Source organism: Microtus pennsylvanicus, chromosome 3 (assembly GCF_037038515.1).
Source record: "Microtus pennsylvanicus isolate mMicPen1 chromosome 3, mMicPen1.hap1, whole genome shotgun sequence".
In the NCBI taxonomy this organism is placed as follows: Eukaryota; Metazoa; Chordata; class Mammalia; order Rodentia; family Cricetidae; genus Microtus; species Microtus pennsylvanicus.
Window position 1 is genome coordinate 63358384 of NC_134581.1, and position 27665 is coordinate 63386048.

General features: G+C 48.8%; 1 protein-coding gene across 1 annotated transcript; it reads left to right on the forward strand.

Moving 5' to 3' along the window:
* The first annotated feature begins 480 nt into the window (after positions 1 to 480).
* On the forward strand, positions 481 to 26605 carry Scamp5 (secretory carrier membrane protein 5). Its single transcript, XM_075965799.1, has 7 exons — positions 481 to 635; positions 15542 to 15593; positions 16326 to 16454; positions 20904 to 21060; positions 21932 to 22033; positions 22434 to 22551; positions 24055 to 26605. Exons 2-7 carry the CDS (start codon positions 15587 to 15589, stop codon positions 24247 to 24249), a joined length of 708 nt encoding a protein of 235 aa, XP_075821914.1. The 5' UTR covers positions 481 to 635; positions 15542 to 15586; the 3' UTR covers positions 24250 to 26605.
* The last annotated feature ends 1060 nt before the right edge of the window (positions 26606 to 27665 follow it).

Consider the following 27665-nt stretch of genomic DNA (forward strand, 5'->3'; position numbering starts at 1 on the left):
TGGATTCCCCGGAACTGGTGTTATGGAGCCACACTATAGACGCTGGGTATTGAATCCTAATCCTTAGCAAGAGCACAAGTACTCTTAACTACTGAGCCGCCTCTCCAGCCCTTCATCAAGCTGTTTCTTACTCTTTCCTAGTACATCCCAGGGGCCCCTGAGATTGATATGGGGTTTATTCTTCCCACTTTACAAGTTTGGAAGCTGAGGCATTGGTTGCTGGCACCAGGCTCCCAACCCTGGTCTCTCCTTTTTATGCACTCACTATGCTCTTGTCCCCCAAGGTGCCCACCTACAACCTGAACGAGGCATGGCCAAGGATCTAGCACCTTGGACAGCTCCTGCAAGGTGAGGGGGCGGGCGGGCGGGGGCGGGTGTGAGAAGACGACGAATGAGCTTTTCTTCTCGCGAGCACCAGTGGAATGGCCCTAGGAGCCTAGTGGGAATCTCGCGAGAGTGGTTGCAGCAGGCACAGTGGCGCGGGAGCGCGCAGGGCCCGCCTCGGACGCGCGCGCACGCTCCCCGCCCCCAATCCGGGAGCCGCTGGCGGCCGGCTCCGCGCCTCATCGCCGGGTGCAGCGCAGCTCAGCGCGGTGCAACACGATTGCTTTTCTGCAGCGGAGTGGTCGGGGCTGGTGAGTCCTGGGCCTGGAGACCCGAGGAGGGTTCTGCAGGGAAACTGCGAGCTGGGCACCCGTGGCTCCGGTTTCTTGCCTTCAAAGCGTGTCCCTTTGCATTTGAGGGGGCAAGCCGAGGTGCTGGAGAAGTGGGGAGTCGAGATGACCTTCCTGTTCGGGGCAGCCCTAAACCCTCTTGCCCATCCCCAGTCTTCTCATCTGTCCCCGCTTAGAGAGCCCGGGATTTGGGTGACGTCAGACCCTTGGATGCTGGCGCCTGGGCCCTCTTCTCCACAACCCCCAGTTCCACCTGGCATTCTCTGGAAACCGGCTTCCCCCCTTTGGGGATGGCGCATGCGGCCGGGGATGGAGGCAGCTGGGGTCGGGTGACCGTGGTATCACTAAAGGCGCCTGCAGGTGGACCCAAGTTGTACTCACCTCTGGGCGGCCGACCTTTGTACCGCGGGTCTGAGCAGCCTGATTTTCGGAGGAGGGGGGGGGGGATGGGTGCACTGACTAGGGCCCGGATACTACCTAGGCTTTGGATAGTGGGATAGGGGTGCTGGATGTAGCGCATCCAACCTTGTCACCAGTTGGTCACGAGGAAGGAGGGGAGACGTGTAAGAACCAATCTCTTTCCTTGCCTTGGGGTTCTCCTGATCTGGAGGCCGGGGGAGTCAATAAGACTAGGACTGAAAATGGACTGTCCAAGGCCTCTTAAACCTGCGCCTTGTCCCAGCTTGAGGAGCTCAGCAAAGGCCTGGGCAGGAGACAGAGAGGAGAGGCATGAGCTGTCAGTAGGACTACCTGGAGGTGGGGTTTGGAAGGAGGCAGATCAAGAGAGGGCTTCTCGATGTGGTGGTATGGGCCAAGTCCAGGGTGGGAATGAAGAACAGATGCTCCCCCCAGCCTGTCTGTGGTGTGTCTGGGGGAGGGGTGGTCTAGAGAAATTTGCAGCCTGTACTTTACCCGTTATGTCTTCACTGTCAGGGCTGTGAAAGGGGAAATGGTTCTGGCAGAGGCACGGTTGGCAGAGAGATTTTGCTTGGGGTTGCTAGTTTAGGTTCTGTGGAAACTTGGAAAGACAGGCAGCCAACTCTCTATTGCTGAGAGAGAACCATGTCATGAACGGGCTACAGGAAGTGGAGGGGAACTCTCTATTAGCTTTGCGACTCGCTTTTCTTTCTTTTTTCTTGTAAGTTTTTTTAAAAATTGTATTTACTTTATATGTATGGGTGTTTTGCCTGCATGTATGTATGCAGTGCCCTCAGAAGACAGGAGACAGCATAGGAGCCCCTAGTACTAGAGTTATAGACGATTGTGATATGAACTGCCTTATGGGTACTGGGACTCGAACTTGGGTCCTCTGGAAGAGCAGCCAGTGATCTTCACCACTGAGCCATCTCTCCAGCCCCAGTGTGGCTGTTTCTTTAGCCCTCTCTCTGGCTGGTCACTGCTGAACAATTTGGTTCCCCTCTCTGTGTATCTTTCTGTTAACCCTTTCTGAGGGACAAAATAATTGGACTAAGTAGTGACCTCCCTTGAGGAGGTGGTGTGTTCTTTTTGAGAAGAACCCTCCGAGTTCCTCCTTTTCCCTCTTCTCTTTGCCTATCCGGCCTCCTCCCCACCAGACTTCCTCTCCAGGCTGCGCTTCCTGCCTTGCTGTCAGTCTGGACTCAAGTTTCCTGTAGGAAGTATAATGCGGCTGGGTTAACAGAAGTGCTGGCCTTAGCCTGTCTAGGGGAAGGCATTAATCTTCCCACTCCCATACCCTAGGAGGGTATCCAAGTGTGAGGTACTAAATATGGGCCTCTTTGGCCTGATCTGAAACCTCCTCTCCACCATGGACCTGACCTCCCCTACTGCAGGACTTGTTCCCACCAACTTCATACTAAGGAGTGGAGGAAATTACCATCTGTGCTCAACCTCCAGATGATATGGAACTCAGTGGGATGGCACATGCCTGTAATCCCAGCAGTTGGGAGACCGAGGCAAGAGGATTTGGGGGAAATTTAAAGTTAACCCCGGGCTCCTGAGCAAGGCTCTGTAATCAACACAGAATAGCCTCCATCTGAGAGGGACGAAGGAGAGACGGGCTGAGTGAGCTAAGCCCCCAGTGACTGCTGTAGAGTTTCTGCAGTAGGCTGCAGAGCAGGGATGTCTAGGAAGCCTTCCCAGAAGAGGTGTGAGACGAGGGGATAGGGCTGCTGGTTTGGGGGTCACCGAGGTGGCTAGACATGATATTCTGGGTGATAGAAACTGGACAGCTTGTGGTATAGAAACAGGCTATCGGGGAGGGGGTATTTGTAGCTGATTGGTATAAAGCTTCGAATGCCGGGTGCAGGATATGTAGGAGGCCATTGCAGCGTCATCAGCGTGGTAGCATGGCCAGGAGGGTGCTGTTTTCTGGGGGTGATTCACAGTTTTGGGGCTTTGGGACTACAGATGGATTAGATAGACTCTAGACAAGGATAAAGGGGTCAGAGGTAGAGCAGGAAGTAAAGCTTCCATCTTGCCTATAGGCTGTGGGTAAATAGAAGAATGACCATCTTTTGCCAGAAGATGAGGGGCCTTTGCTGGCAAGCTGGGAACGCTTGGAACTAAGTAGTCCCAGGCTCCTGGCTGGACCAGAAGCCAGGCTTGACTTCCTTCCGTCTACCAGGCACCTTATTTTTACTATCGCGGGAGCAGTCACTCTAAGGGTCTGAATAAATTACAGTCTAGCTTACACGGAGTCAGATGTAATGATGTGTCCCTGTAATCTCAGCAGCTGGAAGGCTGAGGTAGGATTGCTGAAATTTCAGGGCCAGTTTGGCCTCAGTAGTGACTTTCAGGACAGCCAGGGCCACCTAGCAAGAGCCTGTGTCAAAACAAACTAGAACAAAAACAAAACAAATTTCAGATTATATTTGGTATTTTATTTGATAATAAGATGTCTTATTAAACCCGTATTTTTCGGGAGCAATGTAACATGCCCCCAGTTACAAAGGATTCTCACTTGAGGAACAAATTGCTACTTCTCCATGTAAGAAATTTGGTTACAAAAGCCAGCATTTTCTCTATCTTTTATCACCCATTCCCTCACGCCTATATCATCCCCTCCCCCAAGAAAAAGGTAGTTTTGTCCTAAGGACAACGAACCCTGCAGACTCCCATTTCTGTGATTTCAGCCTCCTGTAACCCTTCTGAGCCCTAACTTAACTCTGCTTTTACCTTCAGCAGGCAAACAAGGCTTCTGCCCTGCATTATTCCCATGTGGCTTGTTGACTTCTCCGTCATGGTGAGCTTGCCTTTGAGAAACAACTTGGGGTCCATGATAAGGGTCAGGCTGGAGCCGGAATCAGGGGAGCATCCTCCCTTGAGGCTCCTTTAATTCAGTTTTTACTCCCTTTCCTGCTGGTCTTCCTCGGTTTTTTTCTGGAGGACTTTATTGTGGGAGCAGGCTCTCATTCCATATCCCGTTCTGTTAGGGAAGGTTGCCTCCTCCAGCCCAGCCCGAGTCTTGTTATCATTGGCGTAGGGTCACTTACTGCAGGGACTTACCCGCTGTGGGCCACAGGGCTGGACAGGGGACCCGCTGTCTTCTAACATCTCTGTTTTCTCTACTGCATGAGCAGTGCCCGTCTGTGTCCTCGGTCTCCATGCCCTCATTCACTGGGCCGTTTTGCCTACATGCCCTACCCAGAAGCCCCAGTTCTGGATTCTACACGCAGAATGAGGGAAACTTCTGGAGACCGTCAGACCAGGACAGTCTAACTCTGCTTCCAGCAGCGTGTCCTGTCTTAGTCATCACCTTGTGTCACCTAGGAAGCCTGGACACTCTTCCCTCACTCTCATCTGCTCTGCAGTCAGTGCCGTGGCAGGAATAGTCCAAGCTGCACTGTTTTCCCAAAGTCTCTTTTTCAGGTAGAGAGTGATCAGGGTGTCCTAAGGGAGGCAGAGCTATGCCCATGTTCCTGCCCCTCTGCCTATCCTTGTGTTCTTTTTTAAAATAAGAATCTTAAAATTTTATTTTCATTTTATGTACATGAGTGTTTTGTCTGCTTGCCTGGTGCCTTTGGAGGCCAGAAGAGGGTCTTGAATCCCCTAAACTGGAGTTAGAAATGGTTGCGAGCGGCCATGTGGGTGCTGGGGATTGAGCTCTGGAAGAGCAGCCAGTGCTCTTAACATCTGTATCATATCTCCAGCCCTTTCTTCTTCCTTTTCTCACTCGGTTTTCCTTGAGACAGGGCCTCACCACGTAGCCCAGGCTGTTGTCCTGTACATGTTGATCTTCCTTCCTCCCCTTTCAAGTGAGGATTATACACATGCTCAACAACACTGGGCTTTTTTCATGCCTCTTTCTTTCTCTTTTGGTTTTTCAAGACAGGGTTTCTCTGCCCTGGATGCCCTAGAACTCGCTCTGTAGACCAGGCTGGCCTTGCCCTCTACCTCCCCAGTGCATGAGCCGCCAACACCCTCATGCATCTCTTGAATTCTAGTAAGGAATAGCCTTGTGGAAAAGCCTACTCGGTACTGTGGATACCGACCCTTCGTGTCCCCCGGAGTACCTCTGCCAGTCAGTTTCTCCCCTCCTCCGCAGTATCTTGAGCCTCTCTGCTGCTTTCTTTGCTATCTTTCTCCTGATTGGTAGATGTAGTTAAGATTCCTAACCTGGAAGAGAGCGCTCTAGCCCAGTGTCATATCTGTTGTAGTTTTGCTCGTTTCTTGAACCAGGGTCTCATGCTGTAGTCCAGGCTCAACTCAGCCTCATTTTTTGCAGGAGATGGGGGTTATAGGGATGTTCTCATGTAGCTCAGGATAGCCTGTAACTCACTGTGGAGCTGACAACGACCTGGAACTGATCCTCTTGCCTCTACCTCCCAAGTACTAGAATTACGGGTGTGTTCCACCACACCCATTTTGTAGGGTGTTAGAGATTGAACTCTGGACCTTGTGCAGACAAAGAGCTACAGCCCAGCCCTGGTCTTGTTTGCTTTTGATATGGGCTCTTGTTCTGTAGCCCAGGCTGGCCTCCCGCTTCCTCCTCCTAAGTGTTGCAATAGGCATTCACCATCAAGCTTGGATTTTGTTTTTTTAAGATTTAGTTTTGATTATGTGGAGGTGTGTGTATCTGCATGTGGGCATGTGCACGTGACTGCAGGTGCCCGTGGATGTTGGCGGTGTCACATCCCCTGGAACTAGAGTTAGAGGTTAGGGGCCACATGATGTGCTCTGAACCACTGAGCCGTCCTTTCAGCTGCTAGGCTTACTTCTTCTCACTCGTACATTCCTAGTTTCTTGGCAGCAGGACTTTTACTCTTTCCGCTTCCTTGAAGCTGTGACCTTCCGACTGTTAGGTCTGTCCTTGTCACACCTGACTGCTTGTTGACCTAGTTAGCTGGTCATTAAAAAGATTAAGATAGATTTGTACTCATTAATAGGAAAGCTTTTCCTTTCCCTCTTCAAAAATATTTTTCTTGGGGCTGGAGAGGAGGCTTAGTAGTTAAGAGCACTGGCTGCTCATCCAGAGAACCTGGGTTCAGTTCCCAGCACCCACACAGTGGCTCACAGCCACTCTGTAAGTGCAGTTCCAGGGGCTCCAGTACCATCTTCTGACTGTGGAAGGTACCAGGCATGCATGTGTTAAACATACATACCTGCAGCAAATCAGTTCCCAGCACCTACTTGGTGGCTTACAGTTATCTGTAACCCCAGCTCCAGGGGATCTGATACTCTCCTTCCCAGGCACTGTGCACACATGGTACACAGACATACATGCAGGCAAAACACCCAAACACATTAAATAAGTCTGCTTAAAATAAGGTTTTTTTTCATTTATTTACTTACTGTGTGTACATGCATGTGCTACAGCATACATATGGAGGTCAGAGGACAACTGTAGGAACCAGCTTATTCCTTCTACTGTCTGAGTCCCAGGGAACGCAGGTGGTCAGGCTTGGTGGCAAGTGCCTTTAGCCACTGAGCCATCATGGCAAACCTCTGTTTTCTTCTTTCTCTCTCTTTCTCTCTCTCTCTCTTTTCCCCCTCCCTCCCCCTCTTTCTCTCCCTCCCTCCCTCCTTCCCTTCCTTCCTTTCTTTCCTTCTTTCCTTTCCTGGCTTAGGAACATTTTGTTTCTCTTCAGTGAGAATCATCTCAGTGTGGCCGGGAAGCTTATGTATGGGTTGAACCAGCTGTGAGGTCTGTATGGACAGTCTTGGGTGTTTTGCTCACTTGGCTGTGTTCAATGTCAGAAGAAACTGGGTCGAGGTCCTTGGGTTCTGCATTACTCCTTTGTTGTTTGCTTTTTGAAGCAGGGATTCTCTATGTATCCCCATCTGATCTGGAACTTACTACGTAGACAGGCTGTTCTTGAACTCAGAGAGCTGCTGGAATTAAAGGTCTGTGCACATTCCCAGCTTCTGCATTATTTGTGCACTCTCTCTTTTTCTCTGTCTCTCTTCTTTTCTTTTTGAGGAAGTGTCTTGCTCCTTAGTTCCTGTTGTCCAGGCTGGCCTTGAACTCAGGGCCACCTGCCTCAGTTTCCCTCCCAAGTGCTGGGGTTACAGGTGTGAGCCTCTTACAGAAAGACCGATATTATTCTTTTCACTTATATGTGTGCATCTGTGCATGATCTATGAATGTGAGCGTAGATGCCTTTGGAGGCCAGAGGTACGCAGACTTCTGTACATCTGGAGTTCCACAGGGTTCTAAGCCTCCTGGTGTGGATGCTGGGAATCAAACTCAGGTCCTCTGCAAAAGCAGCACCTGCTTCTAACTGCTGAGCCATTTCTCCAGCCCCTTCTCCTCTTCTGTAACCTAGGATGTCCTCAAACTCAAATGGTAGCCCAAAGATGACCTTGAACCCCCTTCCTCTACCTCACAGAGACTGGGATTAAAGTCAACAAATCTGGCTTTAAAATTTTAGTATTCAGGGGCTAGAGAGATGGCTCAGTGGTTAAGAGCTTTGCCTTAAAATTTGGTGTGCCTGCTCTTCCAAAGGTCCTGAGTTCAATTCCCGGCAACCACATGGTGGCTCACAACCATCTGTAATGAGGTCTGGTGCCCTCTTCTGGCCTACAGACATACACACAGACAGAATATTGTATACATAACAAACAAACAAATAAATAAATAAATAAATATTTTTAAAAAATTTAGTATTCACACCTTTGATCCCAGCACTCAGGAGGCAGAGGCAGGTGGATCTGAGTTTGAGGCCCTTCTGGTCTACAGAGTGAGTTCCAGGACAGCCAGGGTTGCACAAAGATACCCATGTCTTGAAAACAAAACAAAACAAAAACCCAAACACACACACATGCAAAAGAAAGCTAAGAAATGATTTTCATATAAACCTAAGCCTGATCATTGAGAGAAGAACACATAGGGAAAGGGGAGTGCATGCCCTCGTCTAGGTGCAGGGTTCTCAGGAGAGTTTTGCTGAAACATTTTTATAAGATGTTGAGTGGGGCTAGAGAATGGTGGCTCAGTGATTAAAAACACTGACTACTTTTCCAGAGGACCTGGGTTTGATTCTCAGCCCCCACGTGACAGCTCACACCTGGCTGTAACCCACATCCCAGGGACTCTGATGCCCTCTTCTGGCTTTGACAGGCATTGCATGCACAAGATGCATAGACATACTTGCAAACAAACAAAATAAGATTTTTTGAGTAGAAAAAAATGTCAGATTATGAGAATTCCGGGCCAACCAGCATTACACAGTGAGACCCTGTCTCAAAAACTTAGATTATGACCCAGCATGTATAATCTCATTTTTGTGATGTATATATAAGTATACATTAAAATGAGGGAAAGGATGGGGCTAGGAGTTTGGCTCAAGAATAGAGTCATTGATTAGCATACGCGAGGTCCTGGGTTCGATCCCTAGTACCACAAAGCAAATAGAAACAACTGAAAGTCCTAAAGCTTGGGCAGTTTAAAGAATGGCTGCTGAGGAAGTAGATTATGGAAGGTTTGAGTTGTGTGTGTGTGTGTGTGTGTGTGTGCATACATGTGCATACACATGATGTATCTATGAGTAGATATGGAGGTCAGGGGACAACCCTGTGGAGTCAGATTTTTTCTACCTTTGTGTGGAGTCTGAGGATGGAATTCAGCCTTTCAGGCTTGCTTGGCAAGCACCTTTGCCCACTGTCTCCAACTTGGCTATGTTTTTTTTTTTTTGACAAGGTCTCATAGTAGTCTAGGATGGCCTCAACTCCTGATTTCTAACTTTTTGTCCCAAGCACAAGGTTTATATGTATGTGCCTTACAAACTTTGATTTTGTTCTTTAAAAAAAAATTCTTAGGAGGGAGAATCAGTATTCCCTAGGAATGAGCTAATTGGTTATTTAATATCATTTGGTCAGCCCTAAATACATGTCTATATGAACAACAGTAAATGTACTCAGCAGGCCGTTGTGTTTATATTATACATGTACACATATACACATGTATGAGAATACTAGAGAAAAAAAAGCCATGAACATGAGGGGGCATGGAGGAAGGGGGAGTAATGTAAATACAGTACTCATATGTAAAATTATCAAAAAAATTAAAAAAAATTCCCCAGTGTGGTGGTGCATGCCTTAATCTTAACCCTTAGGAAGCAGAGATAGGCAGATTTCTGCAAGTTCAAGACTAGTTTAGTCTACATAGTGATTCTAGGCTAGCCAGGGCTATATAGTAAGACTCCATCTAAAAAAAATTAAAGTTACTGATTTGTGTGTGTGTTTTGGGCTGGTGCGTGTGCTTATGCCTTGGCTCATGTGGTCCAAAGACAACTTGAAGGAGTGTGTTCTCTCCTTGTAGTTCTGGGGGATTGAACTGAAATCAAAAGGCCTGGTGGCAAGCATCCTTACCCTCTGAGCCATCTCTCTGGCCCTGATATTGCCTTTTTCTTTTCCATTTTGTCTTTTTTAAGACAGGGTCTCCTGGAGCCCAGTGTGCCCTCAAACACAGTGATGTAGCCAGAGGCCTTGCCCGTGCATCCTCCTGCTTCTACCTCCAAAAACTGGGGTTAGAGGTGAGCACGACTCCCCTATGGCATTTTCAATGTGAAGGGTTTCTTTTTTATCTATCTATCTATCTATCTATCTATCTATCTATCTATCTATCTACCTACCTACCTACCTACCTACCTACCTACCTACCTACCTATCATTTTTTGGTTTTTGAGATAGGGTTTCTCAGCCTCGAGCTCACAGAGATCAGCCTCCCTCTGCCTCTCGAGTGCTGGGATTAAAGGTGTGCACCACCACTGCCTGACAGGTTTCTTTTATAATGTGCATGTGTGTGGATGCACATGTATGTGTGCTTGTGTGTGGAGGTTGATGTCAGGTGTCCTTCTCATTTCCTCTCTACTTAAGGCAGGGTCTTGCCAATTTGGCTAGGGCAGTTAGCCAGCTTGCCCTGAGGATAACCTGTCACTGCCTCCAGCTCTGGAATTAAATGCATGTCCCCTCATCCAAGCTGCTTCTGCATGCGTGCTGGGGACCCAAACTCTTTTCCTTATGCCTGTGTGACAAATACTTTATCCACAAAGCCATCTTTCTAGCTTCAAGATTTTTATTTTTATTGTTTTGGAAGGGTAGGGAAGACAGAATCTTAATATGTCTTCCAGGCTGGGCTGGAAATAATGGCAGTCCTCCTGCCTGAGCCCCCCAAAATCCTGGGATTACAGGCCTACACCACTATGCCCAGCTCAAAGTATTACTGTTGTTATCATTATTAATTTTTGATATGTATATGTGTCTGTTTGTGTATCTGTGTATCCGGTGTGGGAACACATATATGTGCATGCGGAGGCAGAGGTTGGCATCAGGATTGCTCTTCACTCCATGTGTCTTTTGCTTGAACTCAGAGCGTCCTTATGTGGCTATTCTCATAGCCGCCCTGCTCTGAAGATCCCCTTCTCTGCAGTGGGAGAGCTGGGGAAACAGGTCGGCTACCACTTCTGCCTGCCATTTACATGGGTGCTTGAGAGTTAAACTCTGGTCCTTAGGCTTTCGAGCAGGTGCTTCATCCACTGAGCCATCTCCCCAGCCCTAGAAGTTTTTTCTAAAGCTCATTTTCTTTTACATTTATTTATTTATGTTGGCTTATCAAGACAGGGTTTCTTTGTGTAGCTTTGGCTATCCTGGAACTCGCTCTATAAACCAGGCTGGCCTCAAACTCACAGAGCTCCGCCTGCCTCTGCCTTCCGAGTGCTGGGGTTAAAAGCATGTGACGTGCCGGGCGGTGGTGGTGCACGCCTTTAATCCCAGCACTCGGGAGGCAGAGGCAGGCGGATCTCTGTGAGTTTGAGGCCAGCCTGGGTACAGAGCTAGTTCCAGGACAGGCTCCAAAGCCACAGAGAAACCCTGTCTCGAAAAAAAAAAAACCAAAAAAAAAAAAAAGCATGTGACACCATTGCCTGGCTTTTATTTTATCTATCTATCTATCTATCTATCTATCTATCTATCTATCTATCTATCTATCTATGTGTATGTGTTTGCATGTATGCGTGTCAAAGGGCATCAGTAAGCGCTCTTAACCACTGGGCAGTCTCTCTAGCCCCTTGTAACCCTCTTGCCCTTCCTTTTCTCCTTCCTCTTCAAGCTTTCTGCTCAGTCTGCCTCTGTATTCCTTGAATGGGGATGCATGCATTGCTCCTTTGGCCTCCTCTGTTTCCTTTATGCATTTTGCCCAGCTAACTCCTATTTGACCTTTGCCTGTTCAGATCTGCTCTTGCTTCCTCTGTGGAGCCCTTGTTGGCACCACCGGCAGGTACCAGGGAGGTGCTTTGTCTCCACAGCTCTGTGTTTACTGTCACAGAGCACTTAGGTGGTGTTGTCATTGCCCATGCGCTGAGTGCCCTGCTCTTGGCTCCTTCCTCTCATTCCGGCTTGTCCTTCTGTACAGTGTCCCAGGGAGCAGGAGGTTGACTCCTGCTCTAGTCCAGTGCCCCACACCTGCCTGCGTCTACTTTTCCCACCTACTGAGTTCATGGCTCAGGCCTACCTACTTACACTAGGGTCCCCCTGCCCCAAACTTCCCCTTTTAGGTTCTTCCTCCTCCATTGATTATTACCTTTATTTTTTTCTGCTTTTGTGAATTTAACTCAGTATCGTGTGTGTGTATGTGTATATATAAACACATAAGGAAGCTGTCTTTTTGTGAACAGTTGTTTTTCTTTTTTTAATAACCGTCCTCCCCTTTGTGAGGCCTTTGGTAGTTCAGGTTGGTCTTGAACTCCTGATCCTGCTGCTTCTGTCTCTATTGCTGGGACTATAGGCATGCTCAACCATGCTTGACTCATGCTTACTTTCAGATTAAATATTTTTTGGCAGCACCATTACACAGAAGAGTTCTGTGCACACATTGCCTTTTTATTCTGTTATCATGAATGCTAAGTTTGATCATTTGGTCTGCCTTATTCTTTCGTTTAGGAATACTTTCTCTCAAGATTCATAACCAGCCTGAAATGTGACACTCACACTATTGCTTTTCCATAGCAACCTTCACATGGTGGTTTTGGTAGCCAAGTAATCCTACCTGTGCCCCTTGCAGAGTGGAGATTTGTGTGTATGTGTGCTATATTGGTGTGTGTGTGTGTGTGTGTGTGTGTGTGTGTGTGTGTGTGTGTGTGTGTATGCACCTCTGCGCACTCATGTAAGTTCCTGCAGAGGTCAGAGATGAATGTCAGGTGTCCTGCTCCGTCACAGGAGGACAAGATTTCCCACCCGGAGGTTGCTGTTTTGGGCGAGGCAGGCAGCAAGCCCTGACAATCCTTTAGTCTCTGATGTCAACAGCAATGGGTTACAGGTGCATGTGGTCACATCCAGTTTTTTATTTAGGTACCGGGGATTCACATTCAGGTCACTCGTGTTTGCACAGAAAGCCACTGAGTGGTATCTCTAGCCTCAAAATGGCGATTTTTAAGGATCTGTCATCCCTTCCACTTTATCAAAAGAACTTTGCAGTGACTCAGTGGTAACAGTGCTGGCTGTTCTTTCCAGAGGTCCTGGGTTTGATTCCCAGCATCCGCAGGGCAGCTCACAACCATCCATAACTCCAGTCCCAGAGGATCCAATGCCCTCTTCATGGTGCACAGACATACATTCAGGCAAGACACTCAGACACATAAAATAGCACACCTTAAGAAAAGAATTGGACTTTGCCTTGTCCTCTCCCCATACACTGTGCTTAGGTGCTGATGATTAGACCCAGGGCCTTGTGCATTCTAGTCTATTTTATTTATTTATTTGTTTTGTTTTGTTTTTAGAGACAGGGTTTCTCTGTGGTTTTGGGGCCTGTCCTGGAACTAGCTCTTGTAGACCAGGCTGGTCTCGAACTCACAGAGATCTGCCTGCCTCTGCCTCCCAAGTGCTGGGATTAAAGGCGTGTGCCACTACCGCCTGGCTTATTCTATTTATTTTAAAGAAAGATTTAGTTTCAGTCTATGGATCTAGATGATTCACCTCCATCTATGTATGTGTACTGTGTGCCAGGTGTCTGCCTGGTGCCTACGGAGGTGAGAAGAGGACACTGAGTCCCTAGACACTGGAATTACAGTTTTGAGCTGTGATGTCTGTGCTGGGAACCAAACCTGGGTTTTCTGCAAGAAGAGAACCCAGTGTTCTTAACCACTGAGCCATCTTCCAACCCCCCTTTTAAAAGTTCTACATTTATTTAGTGTGTGTAGGCACATAGGCATGCGAGCCTCGTGGAGTACTTGTGGCAGTTAGAGGTCGAGCTGGGGAAGCTGGTTCTCTCCTACCGTGTGTGACTCAGGGACTGACCTCAGATCATAGACTTGGGCTCAGGCTCTTTACCCACTCAGCCATCTTGCCTGCCCAAGCCTTGCACAGTCTAATCATGTGACCTCCCACTGAGCTCTATCCCAGGTCCCTTCATCTCTTCCTCTCTAAGGCTGCATCCCACGCTGGCTTTCACCTTGTGCTCTTCCTGTCTCAGCGTCTTGAGTGCCGAGATGACATAAAGCACGCACACTGTTTCACTCTGTGTTTTGTAATCCACTGTTGACATTACTTGTATTTCCCTCTAACTTTTTCTTTTTGCTTCCTTGGGACAGGGTTTCTCTGTGTAGCCCTGACTGTCCTGGAACTCGCTCTGTAGACCAGGCTGTCCTCGAACTCACAGATCCTCCTGCCTCTGCATCCTGAGTGCTGGGATTACAGGCATGCACTGCCACCACCTGGCCTCACTGAGTCGTCTTGCCCAGCCCTGTGTCCTCACTTTTAACATCGTAGATTAGTTTTGCTTGAAAACAAAACAAATGGAACTTTAGATAAATGTCAGCCAAGTTTTGAAAATGGCACATTGTCATTGCCTTTGACCATTTTCTGATCTTGCTCACATATGGGTCTACTAAGGATGCTGTTCTAGTAGGTGATTGCACAGTGGCTTCAATGGCCTTATGTCATCAGTGATGACTTAATGTATGTGCCAGCGAAAGTTCTGCTGAATTTCTGACCCTGTGTGCTCCAAATGACAGCACGAAGCCCTGCCTGGCAATCTTCCCACCGTGCCCATGACACAGCTAGTCTTCCTGGCCCCTGAACCTCTTCTCACACATGCTTCTGGTTGAGAGCCATTATCATTTGCCCAGTGGTCTAAGTGGCCGCGGGTCTGCCTGATTGCTTCCTTCTTTTTATTCCACACATCCTCCCTCCAGGTCCCTAGTAAGTCGGCTCTTAAATAATCTTAGGAATCCCAGTGGCCCAGGTTGACCTTGAACCTGTGATTATCCTTGGATTAACCTCCAAGTGCTGGGGCTGCCCTGCAGGCTTGTTTCCCTTGTGTGACCACCTGCAGGGGCTCCAGACTGCTTCGTGTGCAGGGCACAGGCTGTATCTGCCTTGCTCTGTCTCTTTCCTTGGTACCTGGCAGGTAATGAAATTCTAATATGTGAGCTTATAACAGGAAGGAGGTCAGCTTCGCCTGTGAGGGTGAGAGAATGGGATGCTCTTTCCTACCTTCTGTGAGCTTTCTTTCTGTTTGTTTACCTCCTTATTATTGTGTGTGCCACATGTGATCAATGGACAAGTTTCTCTTCTTCCATTGTGGATTCCAGGGATTTAACTAGTCATCAGAGCGCTTGGCTTTTACCCAGCTGAGTTACCTCACTAGCCCTGGGTGGGGTTTTCTGAGGATAGACTTTGTGCCTTGAGGCAAAAGGTGGATCTAGTTTCATTTCTCTTGCTGTTATTAAAACACCCTGATCAGCTGGGGTTTGGTGGCACTTGCCTTTAGTTTCAGTATTCAGGAGGCAGAGGCAGGTGGATCTCTGTGAGTTCAAGACCAGCCTAGTGCACATAGGTACCAGGCCAGCTGGGGCTGCATACAGAGACCCTGTTTCAAAACAAAATACACGGGCCAAAAGTGACTTAAGGGAGGGAAGAGTTTGTGATGCCTATAGTTCCAGGTCCATCCCTGGGTGGAAGTCAGGCAGGATCTTCAACAGCTAGTTACATCCCATCCATAGGAGCAGAGAGAAGGAAGCATAGCGGTGCCGCTTGGTTCTTAGCTTATGTTCAGCGAGTGTTCTTCACTTACAAGCCCAGGATCACCTGTTCAGGGAATGGTGCCTTCAGCAGTGTTCTGAGTCTTCCCATGTTAATTAACATTCAATACAGTCCCCCCCAGACATGCCCGTACCAACTTGATCGAGGCAGCTTCTCAATTGACCTGTCTTCCCAGGTGATTCTAGATTGTGACGAGTTAGCCTTTAAAACTGACTGGCACGGTGGAAATAGCTAAGGATGTGGGTGATGCTGTGGCGGCTCCTGCAGATGAAGAGCTGCTCCATCGGGGCTCGTGCCACAGCGGGAACGGAGCCTGTCATGCCTCAGAGAGCATGAAGCACAGCCGCAGTGTAGAGAGCCGCGTTAGATGGGGTTCTGATCCTCATTCCCGTCTCGTTTTTCTTTCCTTCCAGTTCAGGACAAAGGTGTGAGCAGACTACTGGGCTGGCTGGTCCATCATGGCGGGTAAGAAGTGGGCCATGTTGGGGTAGACATGAAGAAAAGCATAAAGTAATTGGCCCTTGTTGGAAGCCCTGTTCTTTTTGTATGCACTCTTGTCTCCTGGTTTCTTACCTCTCACCCCCAGTGTGGCTTGTCCATCTGAGAACTTCATAGCACCGTCCAGTCCTATGTCAGATTTTGAGCCTGGGGTCCTGAGTTGAGCATCTTGATGGCCCTCTTACCGTCCAGCTTTGTCTCTGTGTTACCTGTCCCTGGTGTTACCATTGTACTCAGACTTTTTCCTCCGGTTTCTTAAGGCCCAGAGGTACACGGTATCAAAGCTGAAAGGAACTTTAACATGTAGCCCAGATCCCACTCCACTGAGCAGCTGAGGTCTGGAGAGGGCCAGTGAATTGAATGGCTAACGGTGGAGAAGGGGCCAGGACGCACATCTCCAGACTCTCCCCGTGCCACGGAACCTGCTCTCTATTGTGGCGAGCACCTCACACTGATGACAGCATTTATTATTTTTGTATTCTTTTGAGAGGTGCTGTTTTAGCATCTTCGATTCCTTAGGGATCATCTTGACAGATTAAGGAAATACAGTTGGGAGGGGATAGCAAAGCCGCCAGGGCGCAGGGCCAGGAGTATATAGCTCTATAGGCAGCCGTGCTAGGGCATATAGGACCTATAGGATCAAGAAGGGAAGCCAGGAGAGACGTCCGGGTGATGGCCTGCGCTGTATCTCCCCCACAGAGAAAGTGAACAACTTCCCACCGCTGCCCAAATTCATCCCGCTGAAGCCATGTTTCTACCAGGACTTCGAAGCAGACATCCCTCCTCAGCATCTCAGCTTGACCAAGCGCCTCTACTACCTCTGGATGTGTGAGTGCTATGGGGATGAGGGAGAGGGGCTGGCTTTGGGGAGGGCTGCTTGTGCATCTGGCTTTCCAATTGTCGCATCTGCATGGCTGCTGGTCCCTGGCAAGCTCCCTCCTACTGGCCAACTCCACAGCTGGGCCTCGGTTCCTTTCACCAGAGGCCTCTCTTTCCTCCCCTCCTTGCTCTCTCTTGTTTGCAGAGCCTCAGAGCAGTGTTTGTTTTTGCAGAGCTATTTCTCTTTTTGCCTCTCTACCCCGTCCCGCTGGAGTACTTCTCCAGGGAACCCGTGGTGACTGCCAAGATTCTGGATTTAGAGAAGAATCCTTCCTTTAAAGCCTCATGTTTCTTGATGTCTTGCTCAAAGAGAAGAGCATTCAGCTGGGAGTTAGGGTACATGGAATCCAGTTGGTCTGCTCTAGTTCCCAAACAGTAGGTTCTCTGTGGAGAAGGAGAGTTGGACTCCCTGATAGCTGCAACTCCAGGTAGCAGTGTGGTCTAGGGTTCTAGTGCTCTAAGGATCGAAGGATGAGGATTTAGAGGTTTCTGTTCCCAGTGCTCTGTGGCAGGTTAGCAGGGTGGTGTCATCATGAGGTGTATGGACTTGACTTGGCTCAGGGGAGTTAGAAGACACTGCTTAGGCATGTGTGAGGAGGGCAGGCTGCGGTGTGACTGTGGGCATCTGAACAGGTGACACTGCCTGACTCAGACCTGCGCTCAGCTGTGCCAAGAAGGTCGTAAAGAATGCTGTTTGTTTGGGGATGGTGCAGGATCTCAGTTGTGAATGTGGAGTGAGCACACTTGCCCCAGCCTGACAGCCTGAGTTCAATACCCGGAACTCACGTAAAAAGTTGGGTGTGGTGGCACATACCCATAGTCCCAGTACAGGGTGAGACGGGAGGCACAGACAGGAGACAAGCCCCCGGAAGCTTGGAAGGCTGACTGAGTTTGGAGTATAAAGTGCAGAAGCAGGAGAGACCCTGCCTTAACAAGGTAGCCGGAAAGAACGGCTCCTGAAAGTTGTCCTTTGTGCACCAGGGCAAACACAAACACACACACACAACACAGACAGACACACTCAGATACACACACGGAGAGACACTACACACACACACACACACACACACACAGACACACCACACACAACACAGACAGATACAGTCAGTCAGTCACATCACTCAGATACACACACAGAGACACTACACACACACACACACACCACACACAACACAGACAGATACAGTCAGTCAGTCACATCACTCAGATACACACACGGAGAGACACTATACACACACACACACACAGACACACCACACACAACACAGACAGATACAGTCAGTCACATCACTCAGATACAAACATGGAGAGACAGACACTACACACACATGTGCACATACAGACACACTCAGACAAACCACACACGGATACACTATACACACACTGCCACACACAGACACAGACTCACCACACACCACAGACACACACACATGCACTCATGCACGCACACAATCAGAGACAAACCGCACACATACCCATATATATATATATATATATATATATATATATATATATATATACACCACACACACACACTAAAACGTAAACGAAAAGCACCATCTTTACCACAGGCCCTTCATGTGACAGTAGTAGCAGAGGGGCAGGCTCACAGACTGTTCCAGGATCTGACTTGGCCTGTGGGCAGAGAAGGTTTCCTGTCCTGTAACATGACAAGAGGAAGAACTGGAAAGATACGGATAGCCTATAGATGTTGGAAGGAAAACGAGATTGCCCTTAATGGCTTTTTATTTAATGGTTTATCCCATTAAATAAGGAGAGGGGGGACGACTGGAGAGATGGCTCAGTGTTGAGAGTACTAGCTACTCTTCCAGAGGACCTGGGTTCACTTCCCAGCACCTACATGGAAGCTCACAACTGTCTGGAACTCCAGTTCCAGGCCTTCTTCTGGCCTTCACAGGCGCTGCACATACGGCACACAGATACATATGCAGGCAGAACACCCATACACATAAATAATAATAAAAAAGGTTAAAATTAAAAAATATATAAAGAGAGAAGGACTGAGGGTGGGTTTTTTGGGGGGAAGGTGGGTGCCTGTGTTCATAACAGAAGGTGGAGGTGCGAAAGCCAGCTGCTAAGATCTCTGGGGCATGCATAGGATCATCTGATGTTCCTATCTAGACTTCCCCATGGCAATCTTTTCTCCTTAGGGACACTCAGCTCAGGCAGAGATGTGTGTTATAGTCACTGCACACTTTTAATCCCAGCACTTAGAAGGCAGAAGCACATGAATCTCTGTGAGTTCGAGGTCAGCCTCGTCCGCATAGTAAGTTCTAAGTCAGCCAGGGTCATACAGTGAGAACCTTCTCAAAAGGAAAGATGAAAGGAAGAAAGTATAACAAAGAATTGCAGACTATAGCCAGGTAGACGGGGCACACACCTTTAATCCCAGCACAGGAGGCAGAGGCAGGCAGATCTCTGTGAGTTTGAGGCCAGCCTGGTCTACAGAGTGAGTTCCAGAACAGGCTCTAAAGCTACAGAGAAACCCTGACTTGAAGAACAACAATAACAAAATCAAACAAACAACAACAACAATAATAAAAAAAGAATTGCAGACTCTAAACTGGACAGGGAGAAGAGTAAAGACAGAAAATGCCTCCTGGCTGGAGAAGTGTGGCTGAATCAGGGAATGTCCATCCCCGGACAGCAAGGAGAATTGTGATCAAACTCTAGAGCAAGTGAGCTAGAGATGAGTGGGCCTGGGAAGAGTGATGCTAGCCATTAGGAAAATGGGTAGTGTCTTTTCTGTGTGTAAAGCAAATACAGGCCAACAGAATAGTTGAGCAGATAAAGGGCTTGCCATGAAGTCTTACGACCTGAATTTGATCCCGAGAGCCACACAGTGGAAGGAGAGAACCGAATCAGGGTTAGGGTTGCAAATTGTCTTCTGACTTCCACACATGTATTATGACAAGACACACACACACACAACATTGTTTTTAAAGAACAAACAAAATCAATAAGAACAACAAAGCTCTAGGAAACTTTGAAGCAGTGAACAGGAATGGAGGAAACATCTGGAATATACAGGAAGTATCCATATTTGTTTTGGGGTAAACTGAGATGGGTGTAGCTGCACCAGTGACATAGTTAGCAGGCCAGGTCAGGCTTAGGGGAGCATTCTCCCTGGCCCTACGTTCCTGGAACTCTGCCTTGTGAGATGATCTGGCCCAGAAGCTGGATTTGAGGGCTAAAAATACCTCCTTAAGTCTTTACTAGGTGCCTGTCAGGTGCTTTGTCCTGAAACAATGTCTCTAAGCTTTGAGATTCAGAAGATGAGCTTTGGAGCTTGACTGTTGAGGCCTAGATTGAGCCCATCTTCCTTTGTTAACTCAGCAGGTCTTTGGGGACTCAGCCCGATGTTCAAGGAAGGGATTTGTCTGGGGTCTGAAGACCTAGGCGTATGTTAGTGCCAATGTCTGTTTTTTAATCTGTAAAATGAAGTGCTTTTAGACCTCAGCCAGCTGTGATTCAGTGATGTCCTAGGATCTTCTAGGTGAGGTGAGAAAGAGGAAAAGGAGTCTGGATCTCACCACTGAGGAATTTCTAGTTTGGATGCTGGACTAGAATTATATTTGGGGAACTACACAGCAGCTCAGACCTGCAGGTCAGAGGAAAGCGGGATAGGTAAGGAAGACATCTTGGAAGAACAATGGTAATCAGAGAAATGGATTAGATAAGGACTGAACTCCCAGCCACTGTTGTCTGATCCATTGTCATGCCAGGCAGGTGGACCAGTGGTTTGAAGAGATGCTTCCAGAATGTCTTTTTCTTCCCTGCTTCCATGTCCCTACTTTGTAAGAAAATGTATAAGATAGCTCTCTTGCCTTGGGGTTGGTGATTGCAGTGGGTCTGGGGGGACCAAGGACTGAGTCTTGGGGATGGACCTCAGCATCTTGCATGTGAAGCTCAGTTCTAGCACAGAGCCCCCTCCACACTTACCCCAGAGGCCTTTCTTATAAGGACAGGATCCTGAGGCTTTGAAGTCCTTCCAGGGGGCTTTCTGGGCAGAAGCTCTGGGTTCTTGCTCTAGAGACTCTTGGTTGTTGGGATTTCTCAGATTCCTGGGATGGATTTGGGGAAGGGTTGACTCAAGCTCCCAGCTTTCTTTCTTACAGTCTGTACTCCCTCTGTGTGTGTGTGTGTCTTTGTGTATTCATTGGTGTGACTTGTGGGTCATCTGTGTGTATGTTTGCACTTGTATGTGTATGTCTGTATCTTGCTGCTTGTCTGTTGTTGCTATGCATTTGGTTGTGAATCTATATGGAATCCCGGTGTATGCCTCCATGTTTGGATACTCACATCTTTGTACGGACTTTGGTGTCTGTGTGTATCTGGTGTCTATCTCTGCGTGTGCATGTGCTCCTGGGTCTGCAGTGAACAGCGTCACGCTGGCCGTGAACCTGGTGGGCTGTCTCGCGTGGCTGATCGGAGGCGGGGGAGCCACCAACTTTGGCCTCGCCTTTCTCTGGCTCATCCTCTTCACACCTTGCTCCTACGTCTGCTGGTTTCGGCCCATTTACAAGGCCTTCAAGTAAGTGGTTGGTGTTGATCTCAGTGGCTACCCCAATTTCTCTCTGTCTCCTATCCCCCAAACTCTGTCTGCTGTTTTCTTTGTTAACCTTTGACTGGGACTGTCAGGTGGGGTTTGGGTTTCCTGGGAATTCCAGGCTGGGTTGAGAGGGTTGGGAGTGGGACCTTTGTTGTTTCCTTTCAGTCTGTCCTGCTTGTCAGATTTTGCCTATGGGGTTTCTTGGTGGAGCTGTCCATCCTTGTACCCGTACCACTGACACTGTTCATGTGCCAATGATGTCATCCAATACTGTGCCAAAGGGGATACCTATCTATGTGTTGATGGGGCTAGTGTCTTGGTGCCAGTGAGTGTCCTAGTGCCAACTGGGATTTTCAGTCTTTGTGTCATTAGGGCTGCACATAGCAGCAAGGCTGTCTCGATGCCTGCAGAATATACATTTCAGTGCCAATGGAGCCTTAAATCTCTTTGTCAATAGGACTAACATGTGCCAATTAGCTCCTGTTGTGGTGCTAACAAGGTCTCTCTACTAGTACCACTGAGATTTTCTGTTCTATAGAGTCATCCATCCCTGTTCCAGTCCCTCGATAATGGAACTGTTTGTTTTTCCCACAGTGGAACCACCAGTCTCCATGCCAGTAGAGTCATTGATCCTTGTGTCATGGGTGGTCCTTTCATGAGGACATCCCTTTCTTGTCATAGGCATAACTGATGGGAACCTTTAGAGATCTATGGATGAAGGACATCCTATTTAGACTCTCATTTAAAGCCTTTAAATAGCCTTATCATTTATGCCCCCGAGGAGCTTTGGGTTCATGAGCACAGGGAAGCCCAGTGCTTCTGCCCAGGTGACAAACCATCTTCTCTGCCACAGGACAGACAGCTCCTTCAGCTTCATGGCCTTCTTCTTCACCTTCATGGCCCAGTTGGTCATTAGCATCATCCAGGCTGTGGGAATTCCAGGCTGGGGTGTCTGGTAAGAGACAATGGACTGATCTGGGGCTAGTAGGAGTAGCATTTGGGTTGTTTGTTTACCTGTGTACTAGGATGATTTGCTTTTAAGGATACCAAGAGGCTTGTTGTGGGTAGCATGAGGGGTTTGGGGATAGTGGAGTAGTGTTCACCATAGGATTGGAGGGGAAGGAGAAACGGGAAGGGGTGTCTGGGTGGCCAAGGAGAGTCACACTTTGTGCGAAAGCTGGGGAGGAAAAGCCTGGCTCAGGAGCTCTGGAAGGGTAGGCTATGGAAAATCAGAAATGGGGTCCTTCTGTGGCTAGTGGTATAGCTCCTTCCTGTGGCAATGAGATTATCCCGGGATGGCTCCTGGGTCCCCTTTTCCTACCATCCCTAGTCCCACAGCTGGCTTCTTCCTACAGCGGCTGGATCGCCACCATCTCCTTCTTCGGTACGAACATTGGCTCAGCGGTGGTGATGCTCATTCCCACGGTCATGTTTACAGTTGTGGCTGTCTTTTCCTTCATTGCCCTTAGCATGGTATGTATAAACCTCAAAGGCGATGGGGCAGCTTTGGGAGGGGACTGTGATCTGAAACCAGCCGTCCTCCAAGTTACAAGAGGATTCAGGTGCTGAGCGGTGGTGGCGGCAGAAGCAGGCGGATCTCTATGAGTTTGAGGCCAGTCTGGTCTACAAAGCAAGTTCCAGGACAGCCAGAGGTGTTATAGAGAGAAACTCTGTCTCTAAAATTGAAAAAAAAAAAAAAAAGGAAAAAAAGGACTCAGGAGGTTAGGGAGCTGGTGGGTAAAGTGCTTACTGCATAAGAAAACCTGAGTTTAGATTCCCCAGAATCCACAGCCCGACATGGTGGCAGATGGTTGCAACCCTAGAGCTGGGAGCAGAGCAGAAATGGGCAGAGTCCAGGTCTCTAGTCAGTCAGTCTAGCTGAAGTGGCAAGCTTCAGAGTCAGAGACAGAGGGCATTCTCCAAACCTGAGGTGGAGAACAGTGGAAGACGATAGTCAAAGCTGACCTCTGTTCTCCACGTGTACATACGCAGGCAAGTGCACCCACCCCCTCCTGTGGGGTCCTGGGGAGATACCTCAGTGGGTAAAGCACGCTTGCTGTGCCACTGTGAGGAGCTGTGTGTGAATAGTAGGAACCCATGCAGAGCCAGGCTCTGTGAGCATCAGTATCCCAGCGCTCCCACGGCAAGACAGGAAGTGGAGATGGGACATTGTCGGCCAGCTAGCCTGATGCATACAGTGACCAAACAAGAAACCTTGTCTCTCAAATCAGGTGGAAGGCAAGAACTGACACTGGAGGCTGCCCTCTGACACCTGAGGTCACATGAACACACACACACACACACACACACACACACACACACACACACAAAGTCTTCTGATGTACTGTGAGGGCTGATTTTTCACAAGTGAATCCCATCTGTTTCCTGAATGGCTGCCTTCCCCATTTAAAAAATATATATTTATTTTTGGCCTTTTGAGACAGGATTTCTTTGTAGCCCTAGCTGTCCTGGAATTCACTTTGTAAATCAGGTTGCCCTTGAACTCAGAGATCCCACTGCCTCTGTGGGGGATTAAAGGTGCACACCACCATGCCCAGTTTTAATTAATTAATTCTTGAGACGGGGCGTATGAAATCCAGGCTGGCCTCAAATTTAAGATGTATTGGAGAATAACCCTGGGCTCCTGACCGTCCCACCTCTGCAGCCCAGGGGCTTGCTTGGGCTACAGGCATGTGCCACTATCCTGCTATTTATTATTTATTTATTTATTTGAGGGGGGCATTCGAGACAGGGTTTCTCTGTGTTGCTTTGGAGCCTGTCCTGAAACTAGCTCTTGTAGACCAGACTGGCCTCTGCCTCCCGAGTGCTGGGATTAAAGGCATGCACCACCTCTGCCCAGCATTATATTTTATACAGCCTCTTGAATCATGATTCTCCTGCCTCTTTGAGAATTGTAGGCATGCAACAACACTTTGCTTTCCTCTTTGACTAACCCTTCTGCTTTCGTTCCTACAGGTTCATAAGTTCTACCGGGGCAGCGGGGGCAGTTTCAGCAAAGCTCAGGAGGAATGGACCACTGGTGCATGGAAGAACCCACATGTGCAACAGGCAGCCCAGAATGCAGCCATGGGGGCTGCACAGGGTGCCATGAATCAACCGCAGACTCAATATTCTGCCACTCCCAACTACACATACTCTAATGAGATGTGAGCCGGCCAAGCCCACTAGGAGGCAGGGCTGGGGGCCAGTGGGACAGGGGGCTCAAGCCACATCATCTGTGTGGTGACCAAGCAGGGTTCCCCCTTCCCTTTTCTCCTCCCCAACTTTGTACAAAGAATCAGAGTTATATATATATATATATATGTAAATATATATGTATATGTATATGTCTATCCCCTGCCCCACCTTTTGGGTCCTGCTCTTGGCACCTCAAGAGCTGTGGGCTGCACAGGGAGTGGTCCTGTGCACTAGTGGCCGCGTCCATGTCCCCTCGTGAAATAATGTGCAGTGGCGATCTCTTGTTGTGGTGCTAGATGTATGTTTAGAACTAAACCAGCTCCCCCCTCCCTGGTCCACCCGGCTGCCCCCTCTGACCCTGGCCCAGGGACTCCTCAAGGGGCAGGGGGAGGCCTAGCAGAGAGTCTGGCACCCTGTGCATGGTTTATGAGCCGAAGTTATTTCCCCCTTTGGTCCCACTGGGAAGCAACAGTATTTAGCGTTCATGGTGATGAGTAGGTTCTGGAGGGTGGGACAGAGTGGATGTTTCTCGCCCCTGTAGTCTTCCCCTCAACCTCTTTCTCCCCTTGTTTCGTCCTCACTGTTAGACTCTTTGTGCTCTCTTCCCTAGCTGCCTCTCCCAGGATCTTTCTCCTCTGCGGGTAGCTTTTCTTTGTCTTCCTAATACTGAGTGTCTCAGTTATGTCTGCTTCCAAGACTGCCCAGGTCCCCAGATCTGATCTGATCCCCAGTTCAAGGAAGCTGACATGGGAGCTGAGCCAGCCCTGATGTGGAAGGGCACACAGCTTGCAGATGGAGAGCCCGTTTGGTACTTGACACCAGGGAATGGAAATGTAGGCCTTTCTCCTTGGTTCTGAAAGCCTGGCCTGCAGAGGCAGGCTTCTTCTTTTCCCTCTCCCACTCCCCTTCTTTCCTCCCCACATCCTCCTTTAACCACTCTGCATTTCCTGTGGAGCTGGGCTATGTTAACTGTAAGGGCACTGTGGGAACAGAGGACATAGAACTCATTATTGGCACCTGGGAGAAGTGTGGCTGGCCCCAGCCCATAAGGGCTTCTAGGTATCTCAGAGTGACCATTGGGTTCTTGGGAGGAATAGCTGTTCTATTTGAGTATGGCAGAAAGGATAGAGCTTGGAGAGCCAGGTCTGAAGGGGGCAGGGATCAAAAGAGAAGTCAAATAGAAGCCCAATGAGAGGGTAGCTTACCTCTCCAGCCCCACTTGCCCTTGGCTACAGGACAGATTCTGTGGAGATGCTCCCAGGCCCAGTTTAAGCTGCAAGCACAATGTCCTGAATAGGGGTTCCTGGTGGCCAGGGAGGGAAGGAGGACTCTGCCTTTAGATTTTCATTTAGTGAGTTTTGCCCCTCCCTCCTCTTCCATTCAATTATAGGACTTGGTTCCTGGCCTTTTTAAAGTTCTGTTAGAATCTTCTACCCCTTCATGACTGATCTTAGTCCCTGGGACTGTCTCTTCCATGCAGTGGGTAGACATTGCCTGGTCATGGATCCGGCTGTGTGAGGCCTGAGGTGGGTAGGCCTTACCAAGGAGCAGTTGCCTGTTTCTCACTCCTTCCAACAGAAACTCACCTGGGCTCGGTGGACTGGAGAACCAGACTGCACTCAGCCATTCCAGGCTGGTTTGCCTTGGTTTCAGGCCACCTTGAGCTTTGATCTTCAGCTTCTTGTAGGAGAAGCCAAGTGTCTCTGGAAAGTTCCTTTCCTAGTGACCCCTTAGACTTAGCTGATTCTTTCCCGTACTGTTTCCTCTCTGGAGAGCAGTTGTCATGGTCCCTGGTATCCTGAGACCCCGGAGCGAGGCCCTTCCTCCCTTTCCCTCCTGACCCCAGACTTCTGGCTCCCTTTCTCCTGGTCCTCCGGTAGTTCAGGGAGGGCTGTGAGCAGCTGCCAGCCTAGCGTTCACTAGCTATTGGATGTCACCTCCGGTCAGTGTCCCGTCCTCCCTGCCGTTCCTCTTTCCATGCCTGGCGCTGACTTGGGAAAGCCTGTTACCAGTGTCTGGCCCAACTGCTCAGGCCCTGGAATGCTGCATCTCCAGGCAACTATGCACTTTCATGAGGGGGGAACCAGGCTGAGAAATGGGGCTGGGCACGGATGGTTTGGTTTGGGGGTGGGAGGAAGGCCCGGTTGGTTCTGGGGATCCTCCTGTCTGTTGCCAGCCAGTGACCTGCTTTTGCATTCTCCTGGTGCCCAATGCCCCTTGTTTCTGAGAGACACAAACTATTCCCTAGCTGGCAGTTGACCTGCCTGAGCCAATGTGTCAATCTGTGGTAACTGGATGAACTATAATAAAGGGATCATTTGACCCTGTCTATGCTGCTGTGTTACTTGTCTTCGTGTGGATTTTCATGAAGCCTTGCTGTGGGATGTGAGGCAGGGGTGTAGGGCTGGGTGGAGTGGATCTGTGATGCCCCAAACTATATGTGATCCTTTCCTTGAAGCAGCCTTGAGAGGGCCATGAAGTAAATGCCACAACTACCAGTTAAGAAGAAGAAACAGACATGGCCTGTAACAGTGAGTGAGGGTAATGGTCCTGACGGTTCATGGCCGGCAATGGTAGGACTGGAACACAGGCCCTCAGCTTCCATGGTGGGTCCGCTGAAGCTAATTCAGCACCTCAGTGAACACGGGTTCTTGAGATCTATAATTTTTTTTTAAATATTTATTTATTTATTTATTCATTTATTTATTTTTAATGCAATATTCTATGCAGGCCAGAAGAGGGCACCAGACCTCATTACAGATGGTTCTGAGCCACCATGTGGTTGCTGGGATTTGAACTCAGGACCTTTGGAAGAGCAGGCAACGCTCTTAACCGCTGAGCCATCTCTCCAGCCCTTGAGATCTATAATTGTTGCAGGGTGATAACGACAATTATTCCAGTAGGCCGAGTCTTTGCTAAAGGCGTGCCCCGTTAGGAGTGCTGTCTAGATTCTCTGTGCTGGTCACCCCTCAAGATACCTCTCAAGGAGCTATGATGCGGTAGCACACTCCTTTAATCCCAGTATTGCAGAGGCAGAGGCAGGCAGATTTCTGAGTTCCATACCAGCCAGAGTTACCCCCCCCCCAAAAAAAAATTCTCGAAATGATCACTTCAATGACATGGCTTTCCTGTTTAGAGTTGTGGCTTAGATCCTCCAGCTTCCTCATTTTTAGCCTCTAATTTTCTGTATTCCTGTTTGTCTCAAATGCATAGCTGCCTTTTAGAACAGGTGTGGTAAATAGTATTAAGTGTCTGAATTCTGAACAGGCACACGGGGTTGTTGGCCAATCACACAATTATGTCGGTCCTGGAGCGAGCTCTAGGGAATGTACAAAGTACCAGGCGCTCCAGTGACTACAACTCCCAGAAGGCAGAGAATTAGACTACGA

What these genes read in the sequence shown, in the direction of transcription:
- Scamp5 (XM_075965799.1), top strand. An exon ending in CCTCTACTACCTCTGGATGT is followed by an intron (nt 16,455 to 20,903) that starts GTGAGTGCTATG and finishes CTGGGTCTGCAG; the next exon opens with TGAACAGCGTCACGCTGGCC. An exon ending in ATTCCAGGCTGGGGTGTCTG is followed by an intron (nt 22,034 to 22,433) that starts GTAAGAGACAAT and finishes TTCTTCCTACAG; the next exon opens with CGGCTGGATCGCCACCATCT.